This window comes from Hemiscyllium ocellatum, chromosome 42, assembly GCF_020745735.1.
Source record: "Hemiscyllium ocellatum isolate sHemOce1 chromosome 42, sHemOce1.pat.X.cur, whole genome shotgun sequence".
In the NCBI taxonomy this organism is placed as follows: Eukaryota; Metazoa; Chordata; class Chondrichthyes; order Orectolobiformes; family Hemiscylliidae; genus Hemiscyllium; species Hemiscyllium ocellatum.
In genome coordinates this window covers 18,974,730-18,992,919 of record NC_083442.1, presented here as the reverse complement: position 1 = coordinate 18,992,919, position 18,190 = coordinate 18,974,730, and the positions used below count along the sequence as shown (strand labels likewise).

Sequence of the window (18,190 nt, the reverse complement as noted above, 5' to 3'; positions counted from 1 at the left end):
CCCTTTTCCCTGGTTTTCATCTCCCATTCATTAACAATGTAGCTGCCACACAGATACAAGTTGTTGTGCTTGGGGAGTTTGTCAGTGATGGTCCATATGGGCCGCCTCCAACTTTATTCACCTGAGCCTTTCAAGATGATTTTCTGTTTCAAAATAACTCTATTGGATGGGCACCAGTCATTGAAAATTTAATCAAGTCAATCTTCGCTTCTTTTTCAAGGAAAGAAATTAAAGGTTACTGAATAAAAATATTTTGGCTCAAAGCCCCTACATTTGAAGATATACTTCCTACTCGCCCTTGCTATATGAAGTACTTTGGTGTTGTCTGCTGTGTTTAAAAGGATGAAGTAATCTAGTTATCTAATCTGGTAGAAAGATGCTCTTTCCCCCACTCCCCCGTGATAAGCACTGCAGACTGGTACGTATTTAAAGGGGTGCTGAGCTTAACAGAGCTAGTCATTGGGTCACGTCTTGCAAATACTTCAGACGTGTTCAGACATCTTCTGACACACTGTTCTCCAGCATTTGTTGTTTTCAGTGTGTCAGGCAGCATCCATGAACAGATAGCAAGCTAACGTATTGAGTCTAGATGATGAAGAGTCATCTAGACTCAATGTTAGCTTGCGCTCTCTCCATGGATGCTGTCGGAACCATTGTGATTTCCAGCATTTGTTGTTTTAAGTGCAGATTCCAGAATCAGCAGTAATTTCTTCTACATTATGGTTTGACACACTCCTGGGCCTTCACATGGTAAGGATCTGTGGAATTATATCCTTGCATATGGAGTTCATTTGGCTCGAGCAAAGGTATTTCTTTAGTAACTTTTAACACATCCTTGATTTGGACTTCTGACCACTTTGTCTGCACCCACTAAACAAATATTAGTTAATAAACCAAATTCTGTCCACTTTAAAGATTTTCTTTGAATGCTTCTTGCCCTCCAATATGTCCTGCTTGTGGTTGATGAATTTCTTTAAGATGTGTACCACAGATTTCTGATTGTAGACTCTGGGTCTAAATATTCAACTGGCAGCAGCATTGAGTCAGAGATGTACAGCATGGAAACAGACCCTTCGGTCCAACCCGTCCATGCTGACCAGATATCCCAACCCAATCTCGTCCCACCTGCCAGCACCATACCATATCCCTCCAAACCCTTCCTATTCATATACCCATCCAAATGCCTCTTAAATGTTGCAATTGTACCAGCCTCCACCTAACTAATATCCAGTGCCAGCCCAATCATATAGGTGAACTGGACTATTGCATTGAGCATCGAACCTGCTATTTCAAATGCCACGTAAGCACAGGAAAATTTCATTCTGAACTTGCAGAGGAACATTCAGCCCCTTGAACCTATTCTACCATTCACTGAGATTATGGCTCATCTGTGGTCTAACTCCATATACCTGCCTTTGGTCCATAACCCTTTTTTTTTTGTTGAGCAAAGATATTATCTATCACGGAAAATTAACAGCTGATTTGTGGTAGAGTATTCCAAACATCTACCATCCTTTTTGTGTGTAGACGTACTTTCTTATGACTCTCTTAAACAGCCTAGCCCTAATTTTTAGACCATCCCTCTATTTTGAGAATCTCCAACCAGTGAAAATAGTTTATCTTCATCTACCCTGTCTTTTCCTATTATTATCTTGAAGACTTCAATCGGATCAATTCACACCTTAACCTTCTAAAGTCTAGAGAAAATAAACTTAATTTGTGTTATCTGTCCTCATATCTTAACATTTAGACTCCAGTGTATTCCCTCCAAGTCTAATACGGTATATCCTTTTGAAGGTAAGATGCCCAGATTTACACGCTTATTCCAGATGGGGTCTACTCAGGCTTTGTATAACTGCTGCATAACCTGTGCATCCATGTACTCTGGTCATCTAGATATAAAGGCTAGCATCCCATTAGCTTTTCTGATTATTTTCTGCCTCTTTGTGACATCTTAAAGATGTATGCACCTGTGTGCACAAGTCTCTTTGTGTATCTACTGTAAGTAACTTCATACCATTTAGAAGGTCCCCTAATCAAACCTTTTTTCAATCCAAAATTGAGAATCTGTCAGTTGCTTACATGGAGTGCCACAATTTTGCCCATTCATTTAGTCTATCAACATCCCTTTGTAATTTTATGCTATCATCTAAACTGTCTAAAATGCTGCCTGTGCTGTTAGCAGATTTGGAAATCTGACTTTCCTTCCATTATCTGAGTTGTTAATAAATAATATGAATAGAAGCTCTGTTTGCAGAGATCCTTGTGTGACACGACTGGAACGTCCTACCATTTTGAGTACTTCCCCATTATCCCTCAATCTGTTGCCTGCCACTCAACCAGTTTCCCAGCTATGTCAGTAATTTGCCCTCAATTCTGTCGACTTCTGTCTTCGTTAACAGTCTCTCTTTGTGAAAGATTCAATAAAATACCTTCTGGAAATCCATATAAACAACATCCATATACATTCCCAGTCCACTACCTCAGACACCTTCAAAAGATTCAATGAGGTTTGTCAGGCATGACCTGCCTGCTGTGAATACATGTTGGCTCTCTTTCTGATTAACTAATAATTTCTCAATTACAGATGTTAGGCTAACTGATCTGTAATTCCCTGGTTTTTCTTTTTGCCCTTCTTAAAGAGCAACATTGGATGGGGGAGTTTTGTTTTTGCTGGGTTTTGGAGGGGGGAGAATGATTGGGGTATTTGGGTCAAGGGAGTTGCTCTGAAATCATAGATCCCAGGAACCAAAAGCCTTTGAACCAGTTCTGCAGATACCTGTCACATAAAATAGAACAGGAGAAATATGAAATAGAACAATCTATTCTGCTGTGATTGTGAACCCAACCTAATCTACTTAGCTGGTGTCTCTAGCTGAATTAAAGAATACTCAACAGAATGGTGCTCATGGGGTCAGCTGTTTTGGAAATAATTGCCTGAACTGACCCCTCAGTATTCATATATCCTTTGAATACAATGCAGTACCTTTTAAGGTTTCATCCTGGAATGGTGTGATTTATGGTATTGGTTTCAGCTTATAGGATTCAGAATTGCAAAATTCCTAATCAATTGTTTTGTGCAACTGTTTCCAGTTCTCTGAGTGATTGCATTCTTTTTCTGCTGAAGGAGGCCTTTCAGTTTCACTTTGAGCGAGATTTCAATTCCTGTTTTTATTTAGATTAATAGGAATTGTAGCTGTAGCCATGGTTTTGTTGAGCACTCTGAGCACTATTATTGAACACTGCTGCATCTAATTGAAGGCGAGATGGGTGCTGTTTTTTAAGTTAATTGTTATCAGCATTTGAACTAGCTACTGTCAATGTATTGGCTATAGCCTGTTGTGGTTACTACCTATTCCACCAGTTATTTCAAACACCACAAGGGCTGCAGCAATTCAAGGTGATTGCTCACCGCCACCTGCAGGAAGCCAATTTGAGATGGGCAACACCTTGCCATGATGCCAAGAACTTGAGAATCAAATTTGAGAAAATGGTTTGCATTGTGTGCTGACAGGCTCTGAGTCATCATTTACCAGACGAACAGCTCATAAATTTTAAAATGAGCGTGCCTGTAACTTGTGTGTTACCTTATCAACTATGGAGAGCTCTTTGCAGTGCTATTTTCTGTGCCAGATAATATTTCCAAGGTTAGTGAAGACCTATTATCCAGAAAATAATTACAAATAAATACATTCAGGATTATTCCTTAAATCATAAGCTATTTGATCTTAAACATATGGCAGGGAATGCAAATTTTGGTCCAGATGTTATAGTTTGCTCTGAGAGTTTTTCAATGTTACAGATAGCTTTTCGAATTGATTTAGGTACCAAAAACATCCTATAATGATCAAATAACAAGAATTAATCTTTTTTCCTTGTATTCTCCACTGATTGCCCACTGCTTTTAACAATTCTCACCAAATTTTTGAGTTCTGATGAATTACCAGTTCCAAATCTGTAAAATTGGTTTATAGGTCAGTGAAAAGTTAGAAGCATTTGTTGTAATTTGAGGATCTCCTCCCTTTGTGCATTCTCAGCGGTTATTAAAGATCACTTTCCATCATTCGTATTTCAAATATTAGTTTCTTTATCATGTATCCTGCTGCAAAGTAGCAGATTTGACTTTGTTCAAATAGCTGGGCAGAATCATAGATTACTGTATTTTGAGTTTAGTGATGCTACCTTATTTATCACTGCATTTAAACAGACTTGTGTCTGACTTGCTCCAAGTGAGCACTGCAGATGCTGGAGACGCTAGTCGAGAATGTAGCGCTGGAAAAGCACAGCTGGTCAGACACCACCCAAGAAGCAGGGGAATCAATGTTTTGGGGATCAGCCCTTATCAGGATTTGTGTCTGACTTGCCCTTTTACTCCTGTTTATTTGGTCTAGAGGTGGGTAAAATGCAATCAGTATATGCATTGTACAACTTCACAATGATGATTTGTTCCTGCAGGTATCCAGTACGATGCTGAAAAGGAAGAGAAACAGCTGCAGGAGACCAAACAGAAAGAACTACTTCGAATTGAAGATGCATTGCAAAAAGCAGCAATGAAAGGTATGGAAATTGTGCGAGAAATCTCTGCTAGCCTTTACAATGTTGTTCATAGTGGATGTAATTTGATTTTGATGATTGTATTCTGGCTTGTAGCCTTTAATCTTGAGTATTGAGGGGTCTTCAACCATGAGCAAGCAAACAAATCTATAAACATGTATTGGAAAGATGAAAGCCAAAAATACCATTGACTAGCATTTGTTGCAAATCATCATTTAAAAAGTTTTTAAAAAAATGACAAACTAAAACAAGTTTTTTTTTTGTTGAATCATATTAGCCAGTATTGAGAATTAGAACGTGCAGTACACCTCTGAGAAAACCATGGCAATGAATTATTATCCTGAGCAGGCAGAATTTGAATGGGAAGTTATTCAATGAGAACTGTATGCACCTGACTGTTGGGGTAGGGAGTACTGTGCATAGTTTTGGTCAGTGCTTATAGGAATGGTATTATTGAATTTGAGAGGGTTTAAAAAAAGATTTTCCATGATTTTAGTGGGACTGGAGGGTTTGAGTTATAAGGATAGTCTGGATATGCTGGGACTTTTTGCCCTGAAGCATAAGAGGTTGATAGAGGTTTATAAATTCAAGAGGGGCATAGATAAGGTGATAGCAAAGGTCTTTTCTCTAGGATGGGAAGGTTCAAAACTAGGGGCCATATCTTTAACATGAAAGGGGAAAGCTTTAAAAGGGACTTTAGGGGCAACTTTTCTTTTACACAGACTGTGGTTCGTATATGGACTGAACTACCAGAGGATGTAGGTAGATGCCAGTGGTAGATGCAGGTACAGTTACAACACTAGAAAAGACATTTGGATAAGTACATGAACAAAGGTCCCAAAACTAGGGGCCATGCAGGTAGCTGGGAATAACTTTAGTTTGGGAAACTTGGTCAACATGGATTAGTTGGTCCAAAGGGTCTGTTTCTATGTTGTATGATCTGTGCCAGATGTCAGCTTTCAGCTCATATCCCTTTTCCTTCTGAAATGCTGGGATAAATCAATTCAGTTTAATTTGGAAGGTCAGCTAAGGTGTTTGATTCAATCAGAGCAACATTATTTTTTTTTCTTCATGCATATTTATAAGTCAGTGAAGTTTTAAAATCAATTCATAGTTTTGAAAATTCACTCACAGGTTGCATTTATCTTGTATCTGTCCCAAAAATGTCCTACCTAACTAGCTACAAGAAGTGTGTAAAACCTTTTTTATTTTCCTTAAAGTAACATACAAAATTTTCTTTGATGTTTGGGTGTCGCAACTGTGAAAATCTATTTTCTTGAAAAGTAGTTGCTTTTAAAATGATGAGAATGTTTGTTTCCTTTTGTGAATGTGTTGAGTAGCCCTTTTGCCTGTGTTGAATAGCTGTGGCTTGGCACTAAAATAGGCAGTGATATTGGAGTAACAAAGGGGTTTTACCTTAACAGAAAGCATATCAAGACTGCAGACTTGAGTTTTCAGTTGTCCATTGCAGTGAGGTGTGATGCAGGCTGTTGACTGGTTTGTGTGGAAGTTACAGTGCTTGGTTTTGCTTTCTGCACATTTCAATTCATTTACTGTCTTTCTTTATTGTGCAGATAGGATGAGTGTCGACATTTTCCATATTGATGCAGGCTTGTTTATCTGTACAATAAACTGCAGCTATTTAATGGTGAAGGAAAATGTAGTCACAAATATAGCTTTCCAATCTGCAGAATTTTAACATCCAACTAGTTTCCAATGTCTTGGTTTGTGTCGCTCAGTAACATGTTGAGCACTTTCTGTTGCTGAGTGCATGTTGTGTTCGATTAGCTTATTTTTCTTGGCTGGTGCTTAGGCATGTGCAGTGCTCCCTAGTTAGCTGAATGAATCCTCCAAACGTTAGAAAGACTTAAGTGGCTTATTAGCTCTGTGAAATTTTATAAAGTTTTTTGTTTGTCCTAATGGAACCTTTTTATTAACACATTTGTTCCTTCAAGTTACTTAATGGCTTAACACTTTTTTTTGTGAAAATTGCCAATTGTGTTTGTGGTATAGGTTTATTTGTGCTGAGAAGGGAATAGACTAAGTATTAGGAAGGTGATGAGGGGATCAGTGTTAGATGAAATGGTTATTATGTTTTAATTTTCAGAAAACTGGGACAGTTGCACACTTTCTCCAGTAAGAAGGTTCTGATGGGTTCTTTCCTGGCACCCCACTCCTTTGTGACTTGGTGATGCTCAAACCTGATTGAACTAAAACACAATTACTTGCTGAAACTTTCAGGCACTTATCCCACTGTTTGTTACTGTCAATGCTCAGTGAAACATTTTTAATATTTTTGGCTATTTCCTGAACTTGTTTAGCATGAAGGTGCTGAAATTTGGTACCCTCTTCGTCTGAGAGTGTGTCTCGGGAGCAGAGAATGATTCCTTCTGCTTTGGAGTTGAGGGTCCTGAGGTGACCACATCTACAATTTATCACAGTGACTTAGTGATTTTTGAGGGATCAGTGCTCAATCTGTGAAAACACTATTCATTTGAACAGAAATGCTTGGTGAAGCATGCATCAGGTAAAGGTCAGGAATTGAAGAGATACAAGAGAAGAATGGCATTCATCCACATCTTCAGGGTCTGGGGGATGTTGGTCTGCTCGTGATTAGCTTAAGTGGATCATGTAACCATAATCACAGAATGACTAGGATAGGTGGGGATGGACAAAAGGCAACTTGGCAGCAGTGTTTGTTTTGCCACTTTGTGCCTTTTGACATATCATGATGTCGTGTCAGCATGCGTGAAATGTAAAGATCAGTTGTGGGGCTAGTATTAGAGTTTTGAGTCAACCATCCATGATAGCATGTCAAAGTAGCATTGGATTATGGAGTGCAGTATACCCGAGTTCTCATTGTGAAAGACTCCGTAATAAAAGACTCAAAGACTCTGTGCTAAGGGCTGGGTGTCTAACATGAGCTCATCGAGGAACTGACACATTTTGGATGGTTGCAGTTGAAATCACTGATTTCTTTTACCACGAGAGTATAAACAAATTTCACCAAGAAAATAGCGCAACAGAAGGTATAGTATTGTGCAATAGTTGACTGCAGCTCCTCCTTATGCTCAATGTTATCTGCAAAATTATTCCAGATAGCTGCCATTGTGTATAATTGCTAATAGAATGAGAAAATGTGTTCTTTAGGTGTTGGAAAATTAATTGGGAAGTGGAGACATTCTGAAAGGTTAGCAGTGTGTCAACACTATTTGCGCTTAGGAAAAAGGCACACTTTTGACCTAGAAACGTACAGGCTAATTGCTTTTGCATCAAAAGATGTAATCTATATTTGGAATTGATGTGTATAGCATATGCCTTAATAATTAACAGTGAATGAGTTTTTAGTAGGGTATGTCCTGTTGAACAAACAAACACTCTTTGACAGCACAAAATTCCTGTATGAATGATTGATCTGAAAGCCGCGGAAGGTTGTTTAAGAGTGGGAATTGAATTCACAACTAAAAGTAAAGACTTTCCTGCTTTTAAGGGTCAGTATAAATGGCGTCTTGTGGGAGGCACTGAATGGCATACAGTTTGAAAAATTGAACTCCAGTCTGTAACGTTAATGCATTGATAGAAGTAGAAGGGCAATAGGAAGAAAGATGCATTGAATATTTTGCAGAATGTTTTTGGCTCAATACAACTGGCAGGGAAATGTCAAATGAAGCATAAAGCTAACTTGTGGAAGTTATTGTAGGTGCAAAACACATTCTTTTCCTCCAAGAAATCAAAATGAAAATAAAAGGTAAAATGTTCCAAGTCTGGAATTTGTTTAAGTTATTTATGAAAGAAGGATGGTGTGCTGGGAATCCTATCTCCATTTATTTTTTTCTTCATTCTCTGTCCCCTGACCTAGGCTGCTTATCTTGTCATTATCTGGGACTGTGTTTGGATATTAATGTTGGAAATCCGTATCTTGTATTAAACAGATAGTATCGTAATACATTGATGGATTAAAGAGCTGTTTGATATAACTGTTGACTGTAAGTTAGGTTGCGCAAGGATGAATAAATGTTATTATCTTAGAGTCTAAAAATACCTGCAAAAGAGGTTTTTGATCATGATGTGGCCCAGCATTCTGTTTTCAAAGTGCCTCCGTAGAGCAATAGGAAGTGTTAATTTTTTGAGTTGGTTTTCAGACTCTTGTATTCCTGTTGGAGGAACGGAACAAGTATACATATTTTACAATCTTGTTGGTGAAGCACAGCTCTTAGTCTTCATCCTTTCATCCTGTCTTTAGGTTGTTTCCTCAGGATAAATACTTGAGTCCGAACCTTTAATTTTATAACGAGGCAGTCGAGTTCATCTATGAATTCTCTTGATTTACAGAGTGAGCTGCCTTGTTTGCCCTCATGAACAATCTAGATGTTAAAATAACTTCTCCTTTGGATGAAAGTAAAATGATGTTTCTTAATTTCCTAGTTTTCTTGAAAGTAACTTCTAATTGCATCATGATTGATAATAAAGCAATTACTTGGTTACCTATTCAACATAGATATTAATTGGATCTCTATTTCTCCAGAGTAGTTAGACAAATCTAGCTTGATTGTACGGTGTTCTAAGCACATGTGATGAGTTTCTGTGATGTGACAGTTCACTCCTGAATCTTCAAAATAGATTTTTGTGCTGTCAAATTATTTGAATTCAAATTACTGAATGATTGATTTGTGAATGCTCCCAAGAAGGATTTTATTAAATTTTCTTCTCTCTATTAGGTGGTTTTAATTTAAATGACTTTTTATATGTAAGGTAGCTTAAGCATTGTTTTTTCTTGTTCAGTTGGTAAATCCTGTTGACCTTTATGAATGTCTTTGATCTGCATAAGTGGTAGAGAATAATGGAGGATGAGTGCTGATTTGCAGTTTGGATGGATTTTATGCATGCACGATGAACTAACTTCTAATGGCTTGGAATTTCTGAACTTCAATTTAATTCAATAGATTATTTTAATTTAGCACGAATTGTTAATTATATCTTTTTTAAATGTGCCTTTGAGACAGTGGGTGCTTATAACTTACAAAATATTGTTTTTGTTTCTCCACTTTATGATAAACTTAGAGTAATTTTGTAGCTATTTGTGTTTTAGGCTCACAAGTTAATCAAGATTTAATTCCTTGACCAATGTATTTCTAATTTGTGGTTAGCACAGTGGTTAGCACTGCTGCCTCACAGCGCCTGAAGACCCGGGTTCAATTCCCGACTCAGGCGACTGACTGTGTGGAGTTTGCACGTTCTCCCCGTGTCTGCGTGGGTTTCCTCCGGGTGCTCCGGTTTCCTCCCACAGTCCAAAGATGTGCGGGTCAGGTGAATTGGCCATGCTAAATTGCCCGTAGTGTTAGGTAAGGGGTAATGTAGGGGTATGGGTGGGTTTCGCTTCGGCGGGTCGGTGTGGACTTGTTGGGCCGAAGGGCCTGTTTCCACACTGTAAGTCTAATCTAATCTAATCTAATTTCTCTCTCTACTGTTTTTACTCTTTTTTTTGTCCTTGACCCTCTTTTTCTCCTTGAACAGTGACTCGTACTAGTTCATAGCTATCATTGGCTCTTCACTATTAACCAATTAAAGATAGGGGCTGCCAGGCTAAAATGTGTGATCAGATCAATTGTTGCATCCTACTTTGGGAGAAATATATTTAACATCAGCAGGTGATTTGTGTTGCCTTGCCTGTCTTCAAGACTCAATGACATTGATTGTAACAGCAAATCCAAAGGGGAAGATTGATATATTTGTCCAGTTATTATTGGATAGATTAGATTCTCTACAGTGTAGAAACGGGCTCTTCGGGCCAACTAGTCCACACCGACCCTCAGAGTAATCCACCCTGAACCATTTCCCTCTGACTAATGCACCTAACGCTATGGGCAATTTAGCATGGCCAATTCACCTGACCCGCACATCTTGGGATTGTGGGATATTTGAAAGATGAACCATCGGTTGAATTTTATTTAATACAACATTGTTTTCGTGCTCAAATGTGAAGATCTAGTTGAAGTGATTTTTGTTCTCATTATTGAATTGCGAATGTTGTCTTCATGTATAATATTTATCCTTATTGCTGCGTATTGGGATGAAGGTGCCTCTTCAGGAGAGTTCTTGCTTTCCTTGGAAAGCTACGTTCATAAGGACGCCAAACCTGGTAGGTACTTCAATGCATAATGGCACCGCATCTGTTTTGTGGTTTAATGTAAATTAATAAAACAAAAGCTTATTTTGTGGCAACACCGGTTTTTAAAAATTTTTGTAAAGAAACTGCATGAATTTTCGCACACAACACTTGGATTTTACCATTAAACTAACCCGGTGCACTAGTGGAATGAGGTTTAACAGGCAAGTTGTGGGGGTGGTGAAGTGAGCGGGATGAATGATTATAACCAGCGAAGTAGTCGAAAATGTCAGTGCGTCTGGACAAGGGTTGAGAATAAATACATGAAGATCTGAGCACAAGCTAAAATGTTGAGTTTGCCAAAGCTTTTAGAAATGAGGGATTGACTGGTTGACATGAATGGACTCCCGTAGGGTTCACTGTTAATAGCTCAACTAACTCCAAACCATATCAATGACTGGGATGAAGGATGATGGTTGCTAAATTTGCTCATGATGCAAAAATGGGCAAGGGAATAAGTTACAAAGAGGACATCAGTGATTGTGAGTTGGCGGGGAGAAATATTGAGTGTGTGTATAATGTGGGAAAATGTGAACTTGTAATGCTGTGATGGTTCAAGGTTTTGGTGAGACCACATCTCGAGTACTGTGTTGTTTTAAGAATATCAGTGGATTAGAAGCAGTTCAGAGAAGCTTCACTCAACTAATTCCTGGGATGAAGAAGTAACCTTTATGAGGAAAGGTTGGACAGTTCGGGCCTGTGCAGCCATTGGAATTCAGTAGAATAAGAGGTGTCCTTTTGAAACATTAAAAGATCCTGAGGCATTTCACTGGATGGATGCTGAAAGAATATTTTCATTTGTGCAGGACACAGGTTCAGAATGGGGAAACACTTAAGTGCTGTTAGTCTGTGGATTTCTTTCCCAGAGTGTGGTGGATGTGGTATCTGTGTTTTCCAGGCTGAATTAATTGCATTCTTGATTGACAAACGTGTTCAGAAGTTGTCGGGGATACACAGAAAAGTTGCATTAAGGCCACAATCAGATCATCCGTGAAAACAGTTAATGGAGTAGGCTTGAAGGGCTGAACAGTGGCTTCCTAATTGTGAGTTTGAATATGCCTTAAGTTTATTCTAAATAGGAGATTTATGAAAGGAATAATAAAGCAAAGGAGCAACGACATGGGCAGGCTCATCAAAATAAGCTGGGAGAACCAGTGTGGCTGAAATTCCTGGAAATTAGTGTGTTGACGTGAGCCATGTTTGTAGATCTTTCAGTTGCAGGTTTCTTGAAGGAGCTTGTGTTACGCAGATATCTCGTGAAAACCAAGGAGAAAAATGGTGGGTCTGGTTGCATGGGAAATTATGGAAAAAGCTAACGAAGGGGAGGACTCAGTTTATTCAAGTTTCATAAAAATTGATAGGACAGAGTATGGAAAGACTTGGACATCTAACTTCAGACACAGCAGAGGAGACGATGGCGTAGTGGTATTATCGCTGGACTCTTAATCGAGAGAACCAGATAATGTTCTGGGGACCTCGATTTGAATCCTGCCACAGCAGATGGTGGAATTTAAATTAAATATCTGGAATGAAGAATGTAATGACCATGAATCCATTGCCGATTGTTGGAAAAACCGATTTGGTTCATGAATATCCTTCAGGGAAGGAATCTGCCATTCTTACATGTGATTCCAGACCCACAGCAATGTAGTTGATGCTTAACCACCCTCTGGGCAATTAGGGATGGGCAGTAAATGCCATATAGCCAGCAATGCCCGCAACCTGTGAATGAATAAAAAGAAAGAAGTGGATAGCAATGAGAAGGAGGGCAGTAAACACAGGTCTGATGGTGTCGTATTTAAATATGGAAGAAGGTAAATGTGCTTGTAGCACAGATTGAAGTTGGAAGGTACTGTTGTACGAATCTCAGACATGGCTGCAAGGGGATCAGGGCTGTGAACTAAATATCTAATGCTCTTGTTCAAATGATGGGTGGGGACATGGGTTGCCTTGTTAGTAAGAAATTAAATTAAATTAAATCGATATCAAGAAGTGACAAGAGTTGAAAGGCATAGAATCTATGGGGTTTAGGTCAGAGTGGTGCTGGAAAAGCACATCAGGTCAGGCAACATCCGAGGGGCAGGAAAATCAACGTTTTGGGCAAAAGCCCTTCATCAGCAGTAGTCAGGATATGGGAAGGAAATAAATCTGGAGACAGAAAAGACATTTAAGAAAGGACTGTTATGGACCAGGCCAGACCTTTTCAAATTATTTTAAGAAGGTAGCCTCGACCCTAACTTTTTCTTATTTTAAAGGAAGATGTGAAGTGCTGTGTTCCTGATGTGATGCGACTGGTCAAACTACTTGATGTTAAGCAGAGCACAATTTATTGATGCACTTTTAAAATACAAACAGAAGAAAAGGAATGTAGAATAATTTAACTATTGGAAAACTTTACAGAATAATGGATACAGTACCTATTACTAGTTAACTGTTTTAATATTGTAACATCCCATAAACACACCCGTTGGCCAAAAGGTAAGTTTTTAGACACCAATCCTTACCTGCAGTTCTCCAATCCAGGAGGAAACAACATGGAGTGATTTCAGACAAAGTAGCAGTTAGGAGCCATTCACTGAAGCTTCCACGTCTTCTGATGCCTCAAACATCTGCTGTCTGCTAAAGCTAACAAAGAACTAGAAAGCCTGCTCTGAGAACTGACCACTCCCATTCAAGCTGCTGCCATTGTTCCAACATGTTAAAAAAATCCTAAAGGCCTGCCAATAGTTTACTTAGGCCATCTCCAGTAGCCAGTTTGACACCTCTCTTCAAAAAAAAACCCAAGGCAAAATAATATTTTTCAAGTGGTAGTATCATAAGTGGGAAAATCAAGTTGGTAGCAGATCGCTGGAAAACAAATTTGTGCAATGTCTACAAGTTGGGTTTTTAGAGCAGCTTATGGTAGAGCCAGGTAGGCAACAGGTAGTTCTGGATTTGGTGATGTGTAATAAGGTAGACTTGATTGGGGAGCTTCAGGCTCTGGAGCCCCTCGGGGGCATTGACCACGGTATAGTAGAGTTCACCCTGATGGTTTAGAGGGAGAAGTTGGAATTGGATGTAACGGTATTATAATTATTTCAAGGTAACTACAAAGACATGAGGGAGGAGCTGTCCAGAGTCGGTTGGAAGGGGAGCCTAGTAGGGAAGATGGTGGAGCAACAATGTCAGGAGTTTGTGGGGATAATTTGGGAAGCACCGCAGAAATTCATTCCAAGGAAAAAGAAGCATACCAAGGGGGAGGATGAGGCAATAATGGCTGACAAGGGAAGTCAGGGACAGCAAAAAGTCAAAGAGAAAGTTTAAATATGGGGAAGGTGAGTGGGAAACCTGAGGATCAGGAAGCCTTTAAAAGCTAGCTGAGGATAATTTTAAAAAAATATGAGATCATGAAATATGGGGGTAAGCTACTTGTAATATAAAAGAAGATTTCAAGAGGTTTTAGATAGCTAAAAAGTGAAGAGGGCAAGAGTGGATGTTGACCTGCTGAACAATGAAGCTGGAGAAGCAGGAATGAGTAGCTAAGAAATGGTGGAAGAACTGAATAGTACTTTGTATCAGTCTTCACAGTAGAAGACACCAGTAGCAGAACACAACTTTGACAGTTGTGGGTAGAGCTGAGTGTAAAATGTGATGGGGAAGCTTAAAGGTCTGAAGGTGGATAAGTGATCTGGATCAAATGGACTCTATCCCAGGTTTCTGGAGAAGATTGTGGCGACATTGGAGGTGATCTTTTAGGAATCACTGGAGTCGGAGGATTCCAGAGGATTGGAAAATGGCTAATGAATAAATGTGGTCTGTTTAAAAAGGGAGGAAGAGAGAAGACAGGAAACTGGGACGGCATGGTGGCTCAGTGGTTAGCACTGCTGCCTCACAGCACCAGGGACCCTGGTTCGCTTCCAGCTTTGGGTGACTGTTTGTTTGTGTGGAGTTTGCATAATCTCCCTGTGTCTGTGTGGGTTTCCTCTGGGTGCTCCGCTTTCCTCCCATGGTCCAAAGACGTGCAGGTCAAGTGGATTGGCCATGCTAAAGTGCATTAGTTAGAGGTCCATAGATCAATGTAAAAACACACTAAGTAATTGCAGGGGTATACGCATCATTGTTACACTTCATTTGAAGCATAAATTGCTGAAATAGTGTTGCAGCCTCTGCCTTTAAACTGTGACAGCCTTCTCACTGGCACCCTCCAGTGACTACTCAGACTTCATGGTAGATCACAGTAATATAGTAAATTTCCAGTATTTCTGATGTACATGGTGTTGGTTTATCGAGAGTTGCGGTTAAAACAATGTTTGCTGTACTTGAAGTAACTGTTATATCTTCTGAGAACGGAGACGAAAAGTATATAAACATGTTTTGTCATGGAAGCTTTTCTCATTTATTTTTGAAATAATCCAATTTCAACTGAAAAGAATGCAATATTCTATGAAGTGAAATGTATTAAGTTGCCAAATATGAAATGTAAATAATGTGTTTGTATTTAAGAATTTAAGTGGTGGAGAGTGGAAGAATCTTTTATTCTTGACCTCTTTTGTTCAGTGTGGGATCTGGAGCGTGGTTAGTTTGTTTGGTCACTGCAGTGGCAAGTATTTTTGTGGGCACTGCTTTAAATCAGCAAATCCAGAGAGTTCTAGATGCATACATAACATTCACGTCTGATGGGATGGATCAGTTGTAAATTTCAAGCTGAGTGAAATTGATCTTCATGAACTGAGAAAAGGCATCTTTGCCCGAATATCGGTTGGCGGGATACTTCGCTGTCTACAGACATTTTAAAGCAGGAGAGTGAAAGGAAGGTTGCAATTAGTTAGAGTTTCACAGTGTAAAGATGGGATTGCATTTCTTGAGTCTGGCACTCCAGTATCTTCAGTGCTTCATGGTCATTGGCTGCCTGTGAATTGCCAAGTTTGAAGAAGTAAAATTCTTCATGACCTGAATTTGACTTGAATATTGCAGAGTTTAGTGACTGTTTGACTTGTAATTTCAAAGGTCATGGGAGTCACAATGAACTCTGCTTATTAAGGACCAACAGATTTCACTTTCTTAATAGTACAACAATCGAGTATATGTTGCTTTCTTTTTATTAAATGTGTCATTCTTACATCTCTTTCATGTACTTCCACAAACCATATTGTACTCTGATTTCCATCTACCCACTGTCATGTTATTGATTTTCATGATTGACTTCTCCAAAACTGTCCTTGCTGCCTTCTATATTTCACTTCATATGGACTTCAGTTTGTTTTATAAAGCTGATGACAGTTTTATCCAGTTTTTAAACCGGTCTAATTTTCTGCTCATCCATGTCTTTGCTAAAATCCATTGGCTCCCTGTTCCCTCTAGAAATCCCACCATGTTTGTGTTGCAGTTGTCTGACCTCCCATTCCAAGCATTGGCTCCAAGTCCTAGCTTTGCTTGTGCTTTGTTTTGTTAAATGTAGCAGAGTTTTCAATGACATTGCTGTCTCACACTCTGTGTAAAAGTGTTGCAAACACTTCCCTCCCACCCCAACCTCTCACCTACCTCTAGGTCTGCTAAATTGTCTTTTTATTTTGTTTTGTGTTGCTTAGCATTTAAGCTCTACCATTATTTTGACATGATTTGGAGATGCCGGTGTTGGACTGGGGTGTACAAAGCTAAAAATCACACAACACCAGGTTATAGTCCAACAGGTTTAATTGGAAGCACACTAGCTTTCGGAGCGACGCTCCCTCATCAGGTGATAGTGCTCCACCTGTTGGACCAGAACCTGGTGTTGTGTGATTTTTAACTTTGACATGATTAACTGGCAAAAATGAACCCAGAACCCTCGGAGCTCAAACAAGAAAAGAGCGATAACTTGCATATACTTGGAGGGTACTTCAAAGCCAGTGAAGTGAAAAATAAATATCTCCTTTTCTGATTCATGCTTTTAAATTCCAATTTTTGAAAATGTATTCTTTACCTCCTATTCTTCAATTTTTATTACCTGCATGGTGCATCTTGAGTTTATTACGTTCGTTTGTTCCAGATGGCATTCACCCTCGATGAAAATACGCTTAACTTGTGAAGATTATTGTTCAGTGCATGACTGTGTATTGATATATTTCCAACTAATATCAGCAGAAAGTCAGTATTCTTCAGCACATCATTCATTCTTCAATGCAAACTAACAACAACTACGCTGTACAATATTTAGGATAAATACTTCAAGGCATTTTTTCCCCTCTGCTCTTTAACAATTATAGGTCTACATATTTATTGTTTTTTTTTTAAAACCACTACTCATGACTAGTTCTACATCCCTGCAATCACTCCCCTGGACTCTGTGTACAACACCAGCACATTCATCCTTATATACGAGGTCTGAAACTACACTCAATATTCAAAATGTAGTCAGACTAGACCCTTGTACAGCCTCAGCAGTACATCCCTACTCTTGTATTCTAGCCCTTTTGAAATGAATGCTGATATTGCATTTCCCTTGGAGAGGATTTCCAAGAAGATCGCACATATCAACACAGACACCAAGTTTCTACAGAAATGCAGGCAAGCAGGAAAAATCCCAAAAAGATTACGGATCATGACGATGTATAATTTCAGTTACATCACACTGTAAACTTTTGCTATAAATTCTGTGCCTTACAATTGTGTACTCCACAACCACCCGATGAAGAAGCAGCACTCCGTAAGCTAGTGCTTCCAATTAAACCTGTTGGACTATAATCTGGTGTTGTGATTTTTTAACTTTGTACACTCCAGTCCAACACCAGCACCTCCAAATCATGACATTGCATTTGATTTCCTAACTACCTGCATGTTAATCTGAAGAGAATATTGAACTCGGGCTCTCAAGTCTTTTTGTTAGTATTTCCACCTATCTTTGTGTCATCTGCAAACTTAGCAATAATGCCTTCAGTTTCTTTGTCCAGATTGTTAATGTATAACGTTAATAGTTGTGATCCCAAAAGGGACTCTTGCAGGACTCCACTAGTCACCGGATGTCATCCTGAAGAAGACCCCTGTTTCCCCATTCCTTGTCTTCTGCCAGTCAGTCAATCCCCTATCCATGCCAGTTACTTGTCCCTAACACCATCTTATTTAGCAGCCTCCTGTGTGGCATCTTGTCAGAAGCATTCTGGAAATGCAAATAGCTTATGTCCTCTTGCTGTCATTTGTGTAACTGGCTCATTTCCTCCTCAATGAATTCTAACAGACTGGTCTCTTGTCGAAGCAGTTCTGACTTAGCCCTATTTTACCATGCACTTCCAGATACTTCCAATCTTATCCTTTGCAAAGATTTTAAGAGTCCTTTACTATGACAGAGGTCAGACTAACTGGCCAGTAGTATCCTGCCTTCTACCTTTACCTCCTTCCTTTTTAAACAGGTGTTACATTCGCTACTTTCCAATCCTCTGGAAGCCTTCCTGACTCTAGTGATTACTGAAAGATCGCCACCAATGCCTCAATGTATTCAGCTATCTCCTTCAGAAC

The 18,190-nt window shown here is 39.2% G+C and overlaps 1 protein-coding gene across 1 annotated transcript in view; it reads left to right on the top strand.

Annotated features, from left to right (window-relative positions):
* Positions 1-18,190, top strand: part of vps13c (vacuolar protein sorting 13 homolog C) — a 286,385-nt gene that overhangs the window by 23,315 nt on the left and 244,880 nt on the right. Inside the window, exon 5 of the mRNA XM_060853895.1 lies at positions 4,456-4,557. Coding sequence (XP_060709878.1) covers positions 4,456-4,557 — 102 coding nt within the window. The remainder of the gene's footprint in view (positions 1-4,455; positions 4,558-18,190) is intronic.